Raw genomic sequence first — 21,652 nt, 5'->3', positions numbered from 1 at the left:
CCTTGTATGTACTTCACCTCTTTAAAAAAAGATCCCCTCTTAGCTTCCAGACTCTTTGAACCAGCCATACAAGCAGACTTTTACCCTCAGCCACTTTTGTTTCTATCTGTGGCATCTTTGCACAACTGGGGAAGAACCCTGTGCTACACTGCTGATGTAAAAGTAAGCCCAGAGATGATACCATAATAAAAACGGTAAAATAATCCAGTGTGTGAAGCCCTTTTCGACAAGTTTGAAGTTGTACATCAAGCAACAACGCAGGGAATGATAAAGATAATTTTTTTATTGACATACTTTAGGTACAATAAATATATTTACATGTTCACATTTCAAACACGGAATTACATGTAAAAAAACTTGTACATGAGATCATCTTTGTGTTTCCATTTTTACATTCACTTAAATAGGTATGACAAAGATCTCTTATGCACGTGGAGGATTTGGTATAGTCCAGTATTACACTCAAGCAACCAGCAGTGCACACCTTGTGCAGATGATGCTGTAGAAAACATGAGGCAGATGCACTCCCAGTGCAGTCAGTATGATACAGTCGGCTGCTGAATTTATATCCTGAACTGCTAATGAACAAACTCTGCAATCCAGATTAGAGCAGCACATTTGAAATGATTCTCAGAACACCCAAATATAGATATATATGTATATATTTATATATACACACTGCTTAGGACTTTACAGGTTAGGAAGGATCACATTCAGTAATAGTAATAGGAGGTAGGATCGTGTCGACAGTGTTGGTATTTCTACATGGCAGAACAAAAAGTGCTATTACTATCACTGAATTCAAGAACAGAGCTCCTGAAAAAGTGAAAAGGATAAAATAGTTGTTAATCCTGTTTAGCCTGGCTAAATGCTCAAGCATGTAAAGGAAATGTCTACATTCCCCAGAACGGGTAAAACTGCAAAGCAAAAGTGTTAGAAGTGATGCTTCTCCAGTGCCCTGGGAGGGGCAGCATTGCCAGGGGTGACACCTGTATCAAAGCAACCGCAGCTTCAGGCACCAAAGTCTGCAAAGAAAAGTGTGGGTATGGTATGGTATGGTATGGTATGGTATGGTATGGTATGGTATGGTATGGTATGGTATGGTATGGTATGGTATGGTGAGATTTCAGGATATCTAGAGTTCAAGTACCCTCAAAAGAGCTGGAAGAACAGAAAACAGAGCAAAATATTGAATGCAATGCACTCAGACATGAAAAACAAACCAGAGAGTGAAAAGGGAATTAAAAGGGCAGGAACGTAACAAGGATGCAAATATCCTTGTGGAAATGGAAAAATGGGGGCAAATGAGATGGAAATGTGAAGAAGCATAGCAGAGAGGCAAAGGGTACCACAGGAAAAAGAGAAGTTGACTTAATCCAAGGGCTCCTTTATAAATAAAATTATATGCAATGGTACAGAAGATCAGCTGTGAATAAATAAGTGTTAGCATCTGGTCTCTGCTGGATCTGTAAGTGAAAATGTCTATTAATTAGAAGTTAAACCGCTGAAAGAAGTTTCATCATCTGAAAAAGAAAACCTGCAAACAAATTGTTTTGTTATTCTCAACATAGAAATAAAACTGTGAGGTTCCAAACTCAGCCTGATAGACACTAGGAAAAAAAAATACCATGCATATTAAAATCCATTAGATGCACACAAATAAAATCCTGAACAAACACAACATCAATACAGCAGTGTTTGAAACTGTGATCTTCCAAGTGACTACACACAACATTGCAATACAGCTACATTTAACTGTACACAGGTTCTTTTACAAAAGTATTTGTAATCTTCAATACTGTTTAAAGTTTAGATGGTAAAAACCACTAAACACAAGTGCTGTTACATAAAATAAAAGCAGTGTAACCTGTTGAAAAGGTGTATCTATAAAGCCCATTTCCAGTTAGTTAGAAAAATCAGTGCATCCAACCAAGAAAGCAGAGAGCAACACAGGCACCTAAAGACCCCGTGAGATTAACTTTTCCTTCGAGGTTTTCTTTAGTGCAATAAGGACCACACTTTCCACCAAAATAAGCAGAAAAGTAGAAAAGGGAGTTTGTTTGTTTGAAATTAAAAAACCCAACCCTGCCAAAAGCAGCATTATGAAGAACAAAATGATCCTTCCCAACCATATTATACCAGAAGTTGGTATACGCAAGGATCCAATATGAATCTGGTTTTGTACACAAGCCCCTGTGCTCATGTAAGTTATCTCCATAAAAATCAGGTTACAAAAAAACCTTACAGAAAATCCTTAGGATTTGATATTAATTTAAGATAAAATACTTTCAAGTATTATGTATATGAATTAATTGAGGACAAGGCATGATTTAAGGTAACATTGAAACAAAAGCTCTATGTTACCCTAAATGACCTTTATAATACAGCTAACTTTCTGCAATCTGTTCAGGATTTGTTTCCTTTACATTTAACTTCTCATCTACCATGCTAAAAAAAAAGAAGTGAAAACAAAAGCACAAAAAAATGCATTAAAAAAAAAAAGGTTCATGTCTCTCTGAACAAAAAATGCCTTTTTGACAGTGAACAGGTGAAGCCAGATTTCTACCTTCAAGTACCACGACTTGCATCACAGACACAGTACTACACAAAGGACAGGAACGTCACAATACTATGCCAGAGGACAAATCTAGGATATCTCCCAGGCAGACCAAAAAAAGAAAACAAACCAAAAAACAAAAAACAAAAAAACCCAAACCTCCCCCCCCAAAAAAAACAGGGCAAAAAAACCCTCAAAAGAAGAAACCCCAGAGCCTCCCACCCCTCTGCCATCCCAGCTGCAAGGGTGACACCCACACACACATAACAGACACACAGTTACTGAGTGCAAACAGCAGGAAGTGCCTGCAGCAGCTTCCCGGGAAACTGCATCATTTCAAGCCACACAGATAAAAGATACTATGTCTAAAAAAAGACAAAAAAATTAGCAGCAATTAAAAGGTTTTTTCTTATCCCCAGCAGATGACATTAAAAAAAACCCAACAAACTACGAGGACCTCTAAGGTTATTCTGAAATAACCTTCAGTTTGACTCTCATCTGTATCCTTGTAGTGGAAACCTAACATAAGTGAATTAAAATGCTCAGTCTGCTTGGCATTTTAAAGGCTAGAAGGAATTCTTCACAGAAATTTGGAAACCTGAAGCATATCTTCAGATTTAAACTGGGGGGATAAACTAGATATCCAAGGATACCATGCAGAGGGGGGTGCTTGTATCCACTCCTCCTTCCCAAAGTCACACTGGGGATATGTGTGGGCTGAGGACAGCATCCCTCTGGCTATGGAAATGCTACAGACCTGTCCTCATCCCCCTGCCTGCAGCAAGGACCCTGAGCATCCCCAGCACCACACCACAAGGCTGCTGTGGCACTGATAAGGTGTGGCACTGATAACACTGAGATGCACCAACCTGGCCTAAGTGTGAAACCAAAACTGTGAAACCAAAACAGCCCCAACTTTTGAGGGCAGTATTACACCACAGACCTAATTTGTACCTGCAAACAGCACAATGGAACAAACTCAGAGAGATCCCGTGCCTTGGTCTGACAGTGCACTGTATTTCCCCTCAGAAGTTAAAGGACAGAGTTGTTTTAGGGGTTTTTTAATTAAAAAAAAAAAAAGAAAAAAGAAAAAAAAGTAGAACATTCTACTAAAATACCACAGAACATATGGGTAATTCAATATTTTAGTCAAGGCAAAATATGAATAGTTATGAAGTGAATTTTCCAGTGGTACAAGATGGAAATGAAACAATTTGGGGGAAAAAAAAAGAAAAAAATAAAAGCTGACTTCACATAACCACCTCCTGGAGTTGCCTATTTAAATAATTATAAAATTATGCTAATAAAAACTGAACAAATAATACACAGATCAGGATATATGTATTGACTTACTAGCATCTTTATAAAAATTTGAAGATATACACAAAAACACATCAACATTTATGGAACCATATCCATTTAAATTTAGGTAAGACAACACAAAAAAACTAACAAATGGCTAAGATGTGGTTGACTGTAAGCACTTTGAGTAGCATTTTAATTTTAAAAGGTCAATATTTACATACTACATTAAATGCCTTCTCTTTTTTTTTTTTTTTTTTTTCATTTTGCATTGTACTGTGAATTCACTACAAAGAAAGAACAAGATAATGGTTGCAACAGATCTTCCAAGAAAATTAACTTTAAATGCTCAGATTTAACTCTGTGCTGGAAGAGAACACAAGAACACTTCTGTCTAGCTTTAGCTCTACGTCCTTTGGGGGTTTTTGGGAGGAGACAACAATTGGATCTAAAGGAGCTGTATCATCCAAACTGATCAATGCCAAGAGATCCACTTTTTAGTTAAGATTTGAGAAGTAAGAGAACACAAACATTTTAAAAAATGACTCACCTAATTGCTACTTCTGCTACTGAGTTTTTGAGGCTATTAGAGAGATATGGTGAGAACACAGGGTGTGAGTACGTATGTATGTGTATAATAAAACAAATATAGACATACATACATATGGGATGTTTACATGTAAGAAGGTACCCAGGTACTGCAGTGAGCAGCTGAATTAATCCCCAGCAATCCACCCATACCCTGTCTATGCACAAGCCGTAATCTCCTGCAACTGCTGTTAGAGAGGATGCATCTACTCATTAAACAGGCACTGCTCACATCACTCCTTCACTTAAACAGATATGAGGCCATTACATGCCTTTATTCCAAAGCCACACATTTGTCTAAAAAAAAAAAAATTTAAAAACCCAACTGAATAAAAACTTTTAAAACTTAAGTTGGCTGAACCTCAGGCTCTTTGGGATGGATTCAAAACCCAAAGCAGGAGCGTTTCTACAAACTTCTTTGACTTTTGAATCAAACCCATATTCTTAGGCTCCAAGAAACCCTCTAACCCCAATAATGTTTGCTTCTGACAGGACAGCTGATCAACTGCAGATGTTCCTACTGCTGAACTCGGCTGCTGGCCTGTCTGGTGTTTGCATCTATCCCAGATTTCCAGACACGCACTACTGTAACTCCACTCCGAGATGTCTCCTTGTTCTGCTCCCTAACAGTGGGATGAGCTACTTTTTAATGCCTTGTTTTTAAAGATAAGCAGTTATTTCTTAAGAAAAAAAGTGAGATAACCTGAGGAGGCAGCATAAGGGTCGCAGAGCTAATGGTGTGAGGAGTTAAACAGGCTGGGACTGATCACTCTGCAGGTCTTTAGGGTTGGTCCTGCTGGGCACTTCCTACCTGCAGCTCATGCTCTGCCCTGGGCTTGGCTCTACCCTAAAGCACTAACAGCACTTCATGTACAGCAGTTGTGGCTGTCATTAAACATTATGCATGAATTATACAGGTGGGTGTGAACCTTGCTTCCATGAAAAGACTCTCATTCTGTTACTGTGTCTTGTCACTAAGTTTCAAATGGACTTAAAGATTATTTCCTAAGCACCATGTTATTCTATATTATTTCAATGAACAAAGAGCAGGTCTACCTAGAAGATGTTTGACTACTTATTCCCTCATTATTTTTGGTAACTTTTACTTAATTGAAAACATGGACCAAAAGTGGAAAAAAGCCAATTAGGTATCTGTGCCATTAAATCACCCTCCCCCCCACCCCCCCCAAAAAAAGATACTATTAAAAAAAGTTACTATAAATTTGCTTAGCTCGTCCCTTCCAGGTTGGCATGCCTATTTTGGACCCCAATTGCAGCTCTTTTATTTCATACCCATAGTGTTCTGCAGTCACTCAGGTAACAAACCTGCATTTCTGTAAGTCCCCCCTTCAAAAAGTAGGTGGAGTGCTTAAGAGTTTTCCTAAAATAAAGCATGAAGCAAAACATCATGGTCTAAAAACTAAGGCAATGTTCATAAAAACTGGAATCCAATATAAAGATGACATTTTAATAAGTTTATTCATAAGTAACTGAAAAATTTGTTCCTTTGGCAACCCCATCTGGATGGTTCTAACCAAAAGGAAATATTACGAATTTTACTTTGAATAAAATATAAGCTCCTTAATGTTTGCATGGCATTTTTGGTAACTGACACGTTCACCAGGAGATTCACAATGTCCTCATAGTCCTTTATGTATCAAGAACACCACATCAAAACAAGTCCTTTCAGTTATGGGTTTCTTACGGTTCAGCATTAATCACAAAATAAATCTCAAAGAAAAAAACCTGATCAAAATAAAGCATGAGGCAACCATGAAACACTAGCCCAAAAGAACTATCAGGAATGCACCACTCTTCCTGCATAACATTTTTGAAGTGACCCACCAAATATTTCTTTTTCCTTGCATCTGGCAGAGTTATTTAAAACAACCTAATTACAACTTGGAGTTCACTACCCCACAATGCTACTGAAGGGCAAAGATCCTTGTTTTTAAAAGCCAAGGGAAAATACAGCGGTGTTATTCCTCCTACGCAGGGTTTTATGGAATAAGTGGAGTTGGAAAGAGAAAATGGAAGTCTATGTTGGAATAGAAAAATGCAAAGACAGACTTATTTACAAAGATCAAAACTACAATTTTCCAGTGTCACCTCCAAAACTTCTCAGCAAACTGCTATTCAGCAAAGCAGAGTATGTTCAAATCTATGCCAGAATACCTTCTGTGCTCTCAGGTATACAATGCAACTAATTTGTTTAGAAAAATGAGTTTTCATTCAAATACCTTGAACTGAAGATAAGAGCAACCATTATCAAATATTCTTTGCTATGGAGAAAGTTTTTTTAAATCTTTCGCTGTAACCATTCTCTCTCAAGTCACTGTGGTCACACAGTAGGGTCCTGAAGAACAATGTCTACATGCATCAAAAGCATTTTGAAAAAAAAAAAAAAATCTATAATTCCATGTGGTTACAACAGAACGTGAAGAAACTGAACAGAAATTCCACCTTTGCAGATCTTCTCGGATTCACCTCTCCTGGAGGTCACCTTGGTGCTTTCTGTAGTTCAAAAGAGCAGTTACAGACTGAGCTGACAGGGTTCCCAACCCGAGGGATTTTCCACTGTGAGTCTGTAGCTCCACAGTACACTGAGGTCGGTGCAGGGGCTTCTCTCTGCAGACATCACTCCACAATCAGCGCCACGTTGATGTGGGACAGATCTATCATGTGCCTGTTAAAAGTGAAAAGAAAGTTAAATGTGGTGCTCAGAGTGATTCTGGCATGGAGCTTCTATGAAGGTCACTAATCAACAGATGATTGATTGGATTAAGAAACATTGAGCCAGAGGAGACTGATTTTATCTTCTGAAAGGAGGGAAGGAACCAAGGCGGCAGCAATGCTTAATTATTTACCTGTGGAATTTCTGTTGAAATGCTAAAGCATGTGCTGGCTCCTTGAATTTTGCTATGGCTTTCCGTTGCTGAGGAAGCATCTGTAAACTCTGCAGAGACAAAAAGCCAAAACATATTATTTTTAATATTCACCTCAAGATCCACTTCACAACAGCCCTTTATTTTGCAGGAAACTGACCGAAATTTTGCTGTATTTCCTTATTCAGAAACATATTTCTGTTCTCTCATTTGTGTCCAATAATAGACTGGAAAGAGACTTCTGAGACTGCAGTAAGGGTCCCAGCTGATGGTGTTTGAGTTGGTGCATTAAGCAACTTTACCACCTGGAAAACCCAGACTATCGCTTGTTACGCAAAGGTGACAACTCTTCAATTCAATACAGGCAGATGAGCCAAACTCCACAGCCAAACTCCCACCAAGAAGCATCCAACTGGTCAGAGCTCAACTGCCCACACAAGCACCTGGAGTCATTTATCTGATGTACATTAAGGGATCAGGGCTTTCCACGGGTTAAACAGAGCAGAAACAGAAAATAGTGCTAAGTTCTCTCAACTGCATATCCTCACGCTGCTTTTATAAAACAAGTGGCCAGCTTTTGACAGACACCACCACAAAACCCCACTGAGATGGATTAGGTCACCACATCCAAGTCCTCCATACAACACACATCTCCTCAGACAAGCCCATCTGGTATGTGCCTCCCATACCATGAGTAGCAGTTCACAATGCTTTAACTATGACAAACCCCCTGCACAGCACTGAGCTCTCCAAAACTACAGCACACCTCAGCCAGGGCTCCAGAGAATTCAGTCCTTATTCCCTGCTTGCAGCAGGAAGTCCAGGTCAGGCTGATCCCAGAGCAGTCCTGTAGTCTTGGTAAAAAGGTGTTATCACACTTATGAAGATTAAAGTTTATACTTTGAATTAGCCCTTCAGTTATAACAGAATAATTTTCTGAAAGACACTTGAGAAATTCAAGAAGATGAACCTTTACACATTAAATAACTACAGACCCCACCATCAGTAAGAACATCCAGCAAGTAATCAGCATCACAGACTACTCAGGATGGAAATATGATCCTGAAATCCTGCTGCCTGTGAACACAGGCCAGAGATTTCAGAGTAATGAGGTTAAAACAGATCTGAAGGCTACAATCAAAATTTCACAGTTCCACAGTGATTCCAACATCTCACAGAAAGTTCTGGATGTTTAATAGCCTATGCTGCAGCACAATAAAGACAGAATTGTTCTGATTCAGCTTCCAGTTGTTCTTACAGCTTTGGATGCAGAATAAAGAATTATTAACATTCTACTTTTCTCTGAGTTTCTACATAAAGGCAATACAGTTTTATACTGAGATTTAGATATATATATCTAAATCACACACACACAAATGTATGTATATGGACACCTTAAAACTTTTCTAGATTATGACTTTCTGATGGATAAATATGAACATAATCCCTTGCTCCCCCATTTTGCCTGGAACTCAGCTGCACACTTGGATGTTTCAGGATTCAGTGTTCAGGATTTTAAACTTTACCTTCAAAAATTCTGTATCACCATCTAGACTGTTAAAAAACTACCACACATCTTTAGAGAAAGCAACAATTCCTTGGGAAACAACACACAACCCCACTCAATACATTCTGAGGGTGACATACTTTGGTATCTCTTAGTGAAAGAATTTTTAATCCCACTAATCTGTTCCCTGTTCATTCAGTCTAATGGAGCGTTTTAAGCAAGATGTCAAATGCCTTGATGAAATTTGTTATTAAAATTGTCTATTTCTATCTTTTTTGAACACATAGAACTCTTTTGGTAAGATGTGTATTTAACAAGAGCCATGGCACCTGATAAGTCATATTTCTTTGTATCTAAGCCTGACAATTCAGCTTTGCCACTTTCTGTAACTTACCTATCTGTGATTTTGAAGCAATTAATTTTGCTCCTTCTTGTAACTGACAGGAAACTTTCCTCTCTCCAGGAAAATCACAGATGTTTAGTATTTCCATCAGCCTGTGATTTCAAAGTGAAAGCTGAGTAAAAGTTAAAGGATTCAGCAAATCTGATAAGCATCAGCAGGTTAATTTGCATTTTATAGTTTTTGGAAAGCTGCTATGACGACAAGGTACAGCTGAATCACTGCAACTTCTCTGTTTCTGAGCTGGTAGAAATAGGATTTAGCTTTAAAAAAAAACACTCAGCAGATGATTTTTACTTCTTTTTAAATCAGAATGCTGTGTCAAGACCACAGTTAAGCACATTTTACAAAATGCAGTCATGCTGCAGAAAGCAGCAGTGAAAGACCCTGGATAAAGCTCAGTTCACCTGCAGGTTTATCAGCAGGAATAAATGAAAGAGATGCTGCAGTTTGTGTTCTCCTCCCTTACTGATCTCGTTTTTCTATGATTTACAGAACTAGATCCTAGCACATTTTTTTGCTTCTCTTGTTAAAAAAGAAGAACCAAACTAAGTAAGTCCTATCACTGAGGCCTATGCTTTGAAGACTAAAAATTAAACACAGCCTTTAAATAAGATTTTGAAAGAACAAACTAAGAGTTGACAACAAAAGTACCTCTGAATTACAACTAAAAACAAACAAACAAAAACATGTTCCTTTCAAAGAAGTCAATCCTTTTTAATAAGAGCAAAACCTGTTTGAGTCACCTAATGGATGATTATTTCAGTGAACAGTTCAACAAGAGGAGCTGTACAAGGACCCAGGGATGCATCATCCCTCCTGCTGCACCCTGCATGTCCTGCTGTCAACTTCCCTCCCCCCTCCAGATCCACCTCCAGCTCTCCTGCTGCCAACTGATCCTCCCCACAATGTCAGGTCTCACTCAACTACCACAGCAGATTCCCCCAGTGCTTTATGCTCCAGACTCCTGTGATCAACTGAAGAGAAGCTGTGTTTGGTGACTTTTCCCACAAGAACTGAACTATTATTGCATTAATATTCTTGAGAGGCACAAAAGCAAAATTTGATTTTGCAGTTTATACAAGCATGATGATGAATTATTAACAAGTTTATCAGTAATTAGCATGTAAAAAATTGACTAAAGAAAGACATTGCAGTGTAGCGCAGACTTATTAACAAAATTAGGCAAAGCAGCTAAATATTATTATAGATAACTTATTTAACTTTCTTATGAATTAATAAGTTTATTGACTGACTACTTTGGGTATTGTGTTCTTATACTGTATTGCTGCTTTATTTTCCAAAGGGAAAAAAAAAAGCAATCAAAACACTAAATGCATTTTAATACTCAAATGCTTTGGCAACAAGGAATCAATTCTTGGGTAAGTTTACTGAAAAGCATCTTTATTAGATTTATTTTCACTGGTCATTACAACTATGGAAACAAAAAACCAAATCATCTGATCCTTCACTGAACTGCCTAAACATAACCCATCACCCAGCCTGGGGTAAGGCAGCATCCTCTCAACTGCTGCAGTTACACATGTCTAGATTTAAGACTGAGAATTAAGGACTGCAAAACAAAGGATAAACTAATGGTACACAAACAATACTGTTCCAGTCTGAAAAAGATTAATTTTAACGGGTTTAATTTAAATTCTCAGCCTCTGCTGCGCTCAGACTATGTCAGCAAAAATTATACTTAATCACTTCATGTTTGTTAAAGTGTTAAGAGGTATATATACACCTTCTTTGGGTATAAATAAAAAAAATAAAATAAAACACACCACACCACACTTTCTGGTTTTAACTAGAGACTATTACTAAGCTAAGTTAATCTGAAGATGTGACCACAGCCTGAAATACCACCACCTTTGCTGTATTTTCAAACAAATCCTCATCTACCAGGAATTGCAAGTGTGAACATTATGCACCCAGCTAACAAAGATTTATTTATGTACTGATTTTGGGACTATACCTTCTTACTTACTTAACTACTTAAGCCCTGAGTTTTATGTTTTAAGAACATTAATTATAAGGCACAAAACACATTTACCATAGGTGTAGGCCCTGAGCTGTTGCTATCTCATCCTGAGCAGACAGGCTATTGGCTGGGCATAGAAACGAAGAGTTCCACTTCAGCAGAAACCTGAAGTAAAATCACTGCATACTCATCCTACTGGATTATTTCTGTCTTTTTGAATTTGGGATGATTTGCAGTTTAGAACTGATCCTACATTTAGAGGATGTTAACAGCTATCATCAGCAGAAAGCATTCCTTGTGTACCTTGTGGTATTTTATTAGCTCAAAACATTCAAGGCATTACCTGAAAAGATTTACTGCACCAGCTTCTGCTTTTGTTGATTCCAAATACACAAGCTAGGAAAATACATCCAAAAATGCATTTGTTTTGCAACTCTTAATAATGTTACCTTGCTGGTTTAACTTAATTTTTTTCCATCCTTTTCAAATAATTTGGCAGCTGCTTTGTTTGGGTTTTTTTACCAGTGATAACATTCAATAGCCCCTCCCCCCTTTTGGAAACACATGATCTCAGAGGCATAAACACTATTGCTGATGGGCTCAGCCTAGGCCAGTGGTGGGTCCATCCTGGAGTTGGTTGGCATTGGCTCTATCAGACACAGCGGAACCTTCAGGCAGCTTCTCACAGAAGCCACCCCTGTAGTCCCCCCCCCTACAAAAATGTGACCATGTAAATGTAATACACATTTCTCAAAGAGTAATTCAATATGTTGGTCTTAGACCTGAGGCAGCACCACAAAGCAGCTATTGGCACCACAGAGGACAAATGACAGCTGCTCTCTCATTTTCAAAGAACAAATGACAAAAAACATTGTTCTGTGTTTCCCAAAGCATGATACCTCAGTCTGATCTGAGTTTGATATTATTCTGTGACTTACAGATGTTGAAAGGCCAGTGGTGGGAGGCAGAGAAGGATGCAACACTGCCTCTGGATGACCAGCTGGTTCTAGTGAGCATCTCTTGACTTCTCCTTTAATGGAAGGGCCCTCACTTTTTCTACACAGGAGACTTCCTTATTGCCACACTGTGCAACACCAGAATCTCCCATCATGAGCTCCAAACTGAAACATCACAATCCTCCCAAACGTCACAGCTCTGAGAAAACAACTTCATTCACATGTTCTCTTTAAGTTGACCTAGTCAGATGTTCACCAGAGGATGAAAACCTCTTCCAGGATCCACTCAGGTGGAAAGGATTGACAATACATACAATAACTTCCAAGGGATTTCAAATGACTGGTTACTTTACAGATCTGGCTGTACAGATCTACCATGCAGCACTTCCTGATAGCAGCCTGAGGTCACAGGTATTCTAAGCATGTTCCTGTGTGACTCTGGAGAACAGAGATTACATTCTGACATATTTCTAGCATTAAATTTAAAAAAGCTAGTTCAAGAGTGAGGAAGAGTATTTTACATGGAAGGATTTAGGAAGCACAGAGCTCATACTGATCTTGACTGTCTCCTTTTTCTGCGCAGGAACTGCTAGGGCAAAATGCAGATCTTAGAGTTCAAGAAACCCAGTATTTCATAATCATACTTTTGACTGAGAGTTTGCTTACAAGCTGTTTTAAAACATACTATTTAACTCAACAACTTAAAACATAATCAGCAGCTCTGGCTTTTTCTGCAACTATTACCAGTGACTAAAGCATAAATATCATAAAAGGACCATTCCCTCTGAAGATATTTCCTTAGGCCTAAAGATCTACACTGCCCTCAAATTTCTCCTCTGACCCAAGCTCTGTAATTAAACTTGCACTGACTTGTACAATATTGAAATAGCCAGTAGGATCCTATCAGCACATTAATCTCTAATAAAGCTTCACTCCAAAACCAAGGGCCTTGAGACAAACAACATACAGCAGGACATCCTCAAGTATAAAGCAAGAGACTGTTTTGCAGAATGCAAACACCTTTGACACCAAAGGTTACACAGAGTAAGAAGTTAAGAGAGATAACAGCACCAGGAGATGGAAACCAAGCAGGCAGGAATGAGACTGGAGCAAACATTCATTTCACATATAGGAGACACATGAGAAATGAAAGTTTCCTCCTTTACTTAATTTCTCTCACTGAAGTAAATGAACTGCACAGCAAACCGCGCATTCAGTTCACCAGTGGGTTTGGGATTAGGAGTGACAATTCATATAAAGCTGCTAAAAACCAGGTCTGTGCAAAAAGAAAGTAAACTTCCCCAACCAACATCATCTCTAGTGTGTGATCCAAGCTGCTCTGCAACAAGTCAAATAGCAGCACAGCAGGCACTTTCTGAACCGAGAGATGAGATTCTATTTTTTTATTCCCTCCCATCAATAAATGTAGGCATTTTTTTATTGTCCTCACAGTCTCCTGACACCTGAAGCATCTTCCCTGGCAGTGACACATCCCAGCCACTACCAGCAGGCAGAGAGGCTGGGACAGAATGCATTTATTTCACCCTCAACTGCTGCAATTGATCTCTTCCACCGTCTGTTCCTCCTTCCTGCTTTTCTGCCACCTTTGACTTCCTACTATTTGCTCTTGAAAGTACTCAGCTTTCTTTCTCCATATGCAAGGTATCATGAGGGGACTGCTCTGTCCCTGAGCTGGGCATCTGTTGCTCACACACAGCTCTGCAGCAAGGCTGAACTGGACAGGCTCATGATGGAGCTGCTCTTCTTTTCTCCCAGCCCCGAGGATGGAGCAGGACTGGCCATATCCTCTCCCATAGCATCTTCAACAGCTGAAAATGTTTTCACAAGTACAAAGATCACAGTGGTTCCCATGTCAGCCTGAGCACCTTATGCAAGAGGAGAACCTCTGTGCTGCCATGAAAGAGCACCCATGTTCTGGGGGTGTGCATCTATGCCATTTCCACCGATGCTTCTGTGAAGTCAAGATAAATCCAGCACTTTGGAATGCAGTCAGGGCAGGGGGCTGGCTGTGGCTGCCTTTACAGCAGCTGAGCACTAGGTAGCGCTGTCACTCCAAGAAAGCAAAGCCAGGCACATTAGTGTTGGAATTGTTTTTCCTTTCCCAGACCAGAAACGACAGCGTTAGCAGAGCAAAACCCTTATTTGTAGAACTAATCAAAGTATACCTGCAATCCTGACACTCTCATCACCTCTGATCTACAACAGTGTAACATTCCTTTTTTCTCTTTTTTTAAGCATCAGAATTTATGATCTTAAATCTTCACAAATACTGCAATTTTGCACTGATGTTTTATGTTTGATAGATGTTTTCTTACACCAAATAGATGTTTTACATCTATTTGATGTAAGAAAACATGATTAAAGATGATGACGGAATACTTCCATAGAACAATTCCCTCAGTACTCAAATTATCTGGAGATCTAGGAAACTGTTCACTCTACCTGCCACCATCCTAAAAAACCTCAATTCATCTGAGGGTGGCAATAACTAACTGAACACAACTCTCTTTAGACAGTATAAACATTAAACCTAGATTCAAGAGCACAAAACAAAACAAAAAAAAAACCAACCAAACAAGTGCTGTTTCTCATGACCTTTGCAACTTATTAGTAATCTACTTTATCAAGTGGTTCTGGATGGATGTGCATTGAATGTCACTGCTTCACCACCATCCTCAGGAGGCTTTAGTTTGGTGATGTGCTCAGAAATCTTCTGTACTTTCCAACACTTTGGAATACGTAATTTTATTTATAACATGTAATTATTTTAGAATCAGCAATGAGATTTTACTGCAGGTACATCATTTGCTTCTGAAAGCTTATCTTCTCCAAAAAGAGTATGACAGCAAAGTGTATGCTGGAAGGAAGCACTTCCGCTAATTCCATCATGTTTGAGCTGTAAAAGGCAGCTATAACAAAGGGGATGTTCCTGAAGCCCCAAAGATTTTGTTATATTCAGTGTCTTGAGAATCTTAGGGTTTTTTTCCGCTATGGTAATAACAGAGCACCTTTAGTGAAGCAGGAATGAGAATTAAAGAGTTTTCAGTGATTAGTCAACTGAGGGTATTTAAAAGGTTATTTGTGGGAAAAGATAATTTTCTCCATTTCTACAGTACTGGAAGGGAAAAATGCTGAATTTCCAACTTCAACTCTAAGTTTGCTCCATCCTGTCTTATGCACGTCCAGTTATTCCCAAACCATGACTCAAAGAACACTCAATGAAAGCTGATGGCAAAGCTTGGAGCACTGAATATTGTAAACGGAGAGAAGTTTTTAACTTCCCTTCCCAATGTTTGTCCAAGGTACTTGTACCTCGAGAATGATACTGACAAGAAAAACCTAAAAATAAAATCCCAAGCCTTTTGGACCCAGAAAACCAAAGTAATCTCTTCCTCCCTGTTCACTCCATGAGAGATTATAGACTTTTTCCACAATTTAAAACTGTTATGCCAGCAAAGATTCACTTTCTGAGGAAAGACACACAGGATGTGTCACACTGTAACAAATTCAGGATATTTGGAAACCAGAGCTGGTGTGGGATCAGTTGCTTTACAGATGCTCCAGCATGGAAGATGAAGTTTAAGCAGAGGTCCTCCACCATGTGGGACAAGTGCTTGTGGTCTATTCTTCTCCTCAAAGAGCAAGGAGATCCTTGGAAGTATTTCTTCCTCCTCTCTGTGAGCTCTGCCTCTGTGCAGCCACTCCCACATTCACATCTTGACTGCAGCAGAAACTGAGCCACAAGATAATCATATTTCTGAGCCGTGTCTTGTTTGGTACTTGTTTAACATCAGAGGTGTATGTCCCACAGTTCACAAACTGTGAACCCTTTGTGAATCCCTTTAACCAGGGATTTGGGGGTTGGATATGTATCATTTCAAGACACTAGCTAGGCATGAAGAGAACTCCCTAAGTTTTGATTCAGATTTAAATTTCCTTTGCAACTGAAAAAAAATAAGCACGAGTTCAACACAAATAAAATGAAAAATCCCAATCTCAGAAGAGTTCAGTTCCTTAAGAAAAATTTTGGTGAATATTGTCAACAGCTGAAGACAGGCTATTCTACAGCTTAAAGACTGAGTCAGATAGAACTGACTCACCTTCCCCTCCTCTTACTATTCCTTCAGCTCTATCAGACACCAGCTAAAAACCTGGGCATCTTGCCTAATTTCAAAAAAAGCATCTAGAATTTCACACCTCACTATTTTCTCACAATTGCCATCTCCCCAAATCCCTTCTATTTCAGTCCATCAACTGCAACACTTCACCTTAGAGGACTAGAGTTCTGCACTACCCAAGATCTGTTTGCTCTGGTCCCCTGCCTCTCACACACACTGTCCTCACACAGGAACCCCCAAGGGCTGCATGGAAAGAGCCCTTCCAGCCACTACTGGGCTCTCTTCAGCAGCTCACTACAGCAGTGCTTGCTGCAAAATCCTTTACATGAAACACATATTAAAGGAAGAACAAGGAAATAATTGAGGATCCCTTTGCTATCAGAGCCTCCCAGTCCTCCCAGCTGCAGGGGATTTTTGTATAGCACTGAGCACAAACTACAGTTAAAACATTAATTTACAGCCAGGAGAAAATCCAATCTTGTATTTCAGGATATTGACCTCTCTGAAACCTAGCACCAACTGCGTAAAACTGATTGCTGTGGATAGCAACAGTGTAGATTTTCAAACATTCTGTTTTCCATTCTTGTACTCCAAGTCACTTAAAATTGTTGCATCTTCCTCATTTGGTGCCTTAAAACTTCTGTGGTGCTACTTCTCATGGTACCATTAAAAAACAAAACCGAAGAGCTAAGTCTTCCAGATGGTGGAACCAGTCTCATATTCCTCCTATAAAAGCATCATTTTCTTCCTGCATATCTCACCATTCATACTTATGAAACACCATTTAGTCTCAAAAAAGCCAGGAAATTTCTAGTCTTCTACAATTCGGACTTGAAATTCAAGTGCAGAATTAGCACAAGAGCCTTCTCCATCATTAGCTAAATTCAAGCATCTTGTTCAAGTACTACTTGTAGATTTCTTGCAAGGTGAAAATGCATGATGATTCAGAAAGCATAATTTCCAAAGATACAGTTGATACTGCTGCAAGAATACAAGTTCTGGAGAGCACAGATATGAATCAAATCCCACTAGAAAATTAGTCATTGTTTTTTCTCCTGTAAGTACATCCTTCTAAATTGGCCTGTGACATTGAATTGAGCAACTGAGGTTTGGAGTCTGCTATGAAACAGCAAGTACTGAATAAATTTTTTAACGCATTCTCAATAACTTCTCTCAATTGTGAGATTTCTTTGCAGGGTTTCTATTAATCTCCCTCTAATATTCTCATGCAAGATTTAGCAAGTAAACACTGAATAAATGTGCTTTGGAACTGTATGAATAATTTCCCAGAGTACTACAGAACACGAAGGCACCAAGTATTTTGAAAGGATAGTTTTGCTTTCCCAAACAAATTAAACCTCTCTGAATTGGTGACGTAAATAATTCAGCATTATTCCATTTACTAAATTAGGAACAAGTGAGGCAGAGTGTTCATCTTCAGGGAGCAGTGTGTTTTGCAACAGAGAGATGATCCCAGTAATAAAGAAGTCTTACAGAACACCTCCAATTCATGCATTGCATTTGTCTGAAAATGTTGTTCCTGTCAAAAGGAAAACATTTCTCACCTGTACTTTTCATTATTCATTGACTGATATTTTTAAACACAGTAACAATAAGTCAGACAGGGCCTCTTAAGCCTTTCACTGCTTTGAAAACCTCCTGCTTTCCTCAAGTCATTTAACTGACACATCAGTTCCAGGAGGCAACTTGTGAACAGAAGCTGCACAGCATATACATGTCATAACCTTGCTCACAGGCCTCTACTGAAGAGAACCTTCTAAAAAATTAAGGATCAATAAAATCCTCCAAAGAAGACTGTTTTCATCTTAAAAAGTAGAGGATGCTACACAGTACAAAATGTCCATTGGGTCATTAAGTGCTTGTACCCAGGACTGCAGTGACAGGAAAAGGTAAATGTCAAAAAGGAGAGTAGGTGCAAGTCAACAATAAACAAGGACAGCACCCAAAATACATTTGCTTTGATACGACCATCTGGCTTTAACAACCTCACAGAACGGACAGGCTTGTACTGCCTAAGAAAATAACAGAGATAGCACTGGAACTCCAAAGAGAGACAGAACTGGAAAAATGAAGGAGAATTTTCCAGCAGGAATGTGATGGTTAGCAAAATCCTACCGTGCCTCCTGTGCTGCAATATCATCACGTGCTTGTCTTTGCTACCAGGTGTAGCTTGTGTGGGCGGGGGTGCCTTCAAACATAAATTCCCAATAAACACACATTGTATTTAGTGTCAGGGAATTAATTGAGCTTTCCGGAATGAAAGCCTTTTGGCACAAAAATGATAAACCAAGGTTGACCTACCTGGATGGGTCCCACTGACATCAGCAGGTTTTTCAGTTGGACATCAGTAGTTGATGAAGAAAGCCCTTCAACTGACACAATACAGGGCTGAGGTTTGCACTCCACCACTCGCAGGTTCTGTTTATTTGGCATCAAGCGTCCTCGGCCCATCTGGCCTGCTACTCCTCTGCCTCTGCCGTGCATAATGACCTGCCAACAACAAAAGTAACAGTATTTTGATTTACTTACCCACTGACTCTGCTTGCTGCACTTGACAGAGGATATAAAAGTTGGCTCTTTACTTGAAGACTTGATTAAAGTATATGTTGATTTAGAACAGCTTGTTGCTGTTTGCCAATTTGGAAGGTCATTTATTAAGATTCATCCATTGCTTTTACAAACCTCTTTTAGCAGGATTAAGTCATGTATGAGTTACATGTACTGCCTTCATCCTAGAAGCCTCAGCTCTAGCACAGATTGATCAATCAAGCAGTGGAGGATCTAAGACAAAAATACATAACCTAGTTTTCAACACTGATCACATCAGCAACATGTGTTCAGCTCCCACATTTTGAGTCTGGACAAAAAAACCCAAAATGTAATCCCTCTCCTTTTTCTATTCTTAACCTGTAGTTAAATTCAATGTACTCACAAGATCAGCAAAGTGCTTCAAGCACCTTCAATCTCTACTGCTACCAACTCTTGGTCTGTTACCAGAATGGAGTTTTATTTGCGTAAGGCTAAATAAAATAACTTTTTTCAAAGTTCCTCTCCCCTGTACTCTGAAGTAGGAAATGCATGGATTTAATGCTTGCAAATTAAATGCTGAACATTCAGAGTGGAAAAATAACAGTAAAACAGAGTAACAAACATTAAACAGAGTTAACACTTGACACTGAGTCAACATTCAACAGAGTTTCTTGATTCCTACTTGGAAAGCTTATGATGGGTAGTAACTTTTCATACCCTTCAACATCAGCAACAGAACTTTATCCTTATATGAAGCAGGAAGATTATGGCCAACAGTTCAAAACCAAGAACTAACTTAAAAGCCAAAATGCCAGCTACTTTCAAGGAGTGTGCCAGCTTGCAAATGCAGAGAAGGCACACACCGCTGCCACCCTGACCCTTCTCTGCCTCCTACCAGTGCACGATCAGTGCAAAAATCAAGATCACCAACTGTTTTGAGTGATACCAACTTTGAGGATTCAGCAAAGGGCATTCTGAAACAGTTACTGTGTGTTCCTATATATGCAGGAAACAGCCAAAATAAAATCTTAAGCACAACTTCAAAAAACCACTTGGTTTTAAAACCAGAAAGCACGTTGGTTACCATCTCCTCCAGTAGCTGTCTTGGGACACATGCACTTCCACAGGGAGTGCTGAGCTGGCCAGAACGTCAGCAGATGAAGCAACCTGCAGGCACTGCCAGTCTGTGCTGGGTACAAACAAGTCTCTCTAGATTAAAAGCTGTATATGCAATTATGCATCTCCTGGGTCATGCAGCCCTGCGCTAGCAATTGACAAACAGAATGCCGGTTATTAACAGAGCAACACAGCTAGACAGTGAAACTTCTAGCAGCAATACGCATCTAAAAATCACCTTTTTAGGCTGATGGATTCCCTGGATGTTTTTGACTCCTTGAGGAGCTGGTGAATGGATCTGTGCCTGCTGCGGCTGTTGGTGCTGCTGCATTCCCTTTGTCAATGTGACCTTCCGCACTGGCTGCTGTTTCGGCTCCAGGGGTAGTGGAGGTCGCTGGAGTTGGCCCTCTGGGTGAAAAAAGCCAGCATCCTCTCCCCCCTGCTGAAATCAACAACACAACAGCGGCTCAGTGTCCAGGCACTGCACACCCTCACCCTGAGCAGACTCCTGCCACATTCCAGCTCATTCACAGAGTGTCCAGAGCTTTGCCTGCTAAAGCAAACTGGTGGCTGTGGCAGGGGCGTGCAAAGGCTCAGCCTGGAAATTTCACTTCAGCCTAAAAAAACATCCCTGCTATCTGAAGAACAGCTCACTTTGTTCAGGCTTTATTATAATTACAATGGTCAACCATGTCTTTTCATATACAAAGCAACAAGATGTTTTCACTTCTCTTTCCAAATCATTCTTCCTTCTGGATTACATGTGAACTATGGTGTGTGTTATTTTTCACTACTTTTCTTTCTTTTGTTAATATAAAGAGAGACATACACATGGCAGAAGGAGGAACAAAGAACTGTGGAGGTTGGGAGAATCAGGTAAATGCTCTGTTCATCTTTAAAACTCCAACCTCCCTTTAGCTAAAAACTGGTATTTATTTTGAAGTGCACACTGATTCTGTCAACTTCTAGACCAGCAGCTTTTTAAGCAATCCCCTTCCTCAGACACCCTCTGTACTTGGAACAGTTCCTCAAGGTGTTTTTCTGTTTGCCTTACAAAGCTCTTATTATATACATTTGTAATCATAAACACAGTGATCATAAACACAGTGAAGCACCATCTCCGTGTCTCTCTCATCCAAGGTAACTCTTGCCATTACATCTCTTGGTGCAATCAAGCACAATAAAACCATGACCTTAAAGCACTGAGAGAGAAATTATTCCCTTCCACTGCCTCTACCCAAAAAGTTGGGTTTTTTCTAAAAACAGATGATTCTTGAATTTGTGTCTGCCTGGCCAGATTAGATCAATCACTGAAAACTCCATGGAGCAAGAACTAGCAGACTCTGACAGATCAAATACTTTTGCATCTATGACACAAATCGTATTATTGCATGGTTTCAATTCAATAGCAGTATCTATACCCTGACAGGACTTCAACTTTAGACCTCAGTACTAGTGAACAGTTTATCTGCACGGGGAAGGCTTTGACTAACTCCATAACCAACCTCTGCAAACCCCATAAAAGCTCTCAAATGTCTAAGGGAAAAAGTCAAATATCATGAAAGCACTTTTATTTACACAGGGTTCTCTTTACCCCTTCCCTTTAATATTCACAAGCTAAAACTCCTTTTGCATCTGTAACACATCACAAACCAGAGGGTTTCATGC

At 39.4% G+C, this 21,652-nt stretch overlaps 1 protein-coding gene and 1 long non-coding RNA gene across 5 annotated transcripts in view; one reads left to right on the top strand and one right to left on the bottom strand.

The window, feature by feature from the left end:
- The first annotated feature begins 292 nt into the window (after positions 1–292).
- On the top strand, positions 293–3,653 carry LOC310906949. Its single transcript, XR_014589503.1, has 2 exons — positions 293–1,093; positions 1,124–3,653. It is a non-coding gene; the product is annotated as an uncharacterized lncRNA (long non-coding RNA).
- A 1,991-nt stretch (positions 3,654–5,644) lies between these two features.
- Positions 5,645–21,652, bottom strand: part of RBM33 (RNA binding motif protein 33) — a 95,846-nt gene continuing 79,838 nt past the window's right edge. For 2 of the 4 annotated variants that reach the window (XM_083856628.1, XM_083856630.1), the window contains exons 16-19: positions 20,223–20,426; positions 18,641–18,829; positions 7,315–7,403; positions 5,645–7,133 (exon numbers count right to left, since the gene is read on the bottom strand). In XM_083856628.1, coding sequence (XP_083712754.1) covers positions 7,085–7,133; positions 7,315–7,403; positions 18,641–18,829; positions 20,223–20,426 — 531 coding nt within the window. In that variant the 3' untranslated portion in view covers positions 5,645–7,084. The remainder of the gene's footprint in view (positions 7,134–7,314; positions 7,404–18,640; positions 18,830–20,222; positions 20,427–21,652) is intronic. The other 2 variants (XM_083856629.1, XM_083856631.1) reach the window with 2 other exon arrangements.

This window comes from Zosterops lateralis, assembly GCF_965231275.1.
Source record: "Zosterops lateralis genome assembly, chromosome: 1".
Classification (NCBI taxonomy): domain Eukaryota; kingdom Metazoa; phylum Chordata; class Aves; order Passeriformes; family Zosteropidae; genus Zosterops; species Zosterops lateralis.
The sequence above is the reverse complement of the archived record's forward strand: the minus strand, read 5'-3'. Positions and strand labels throughout refer to the sequence as shown.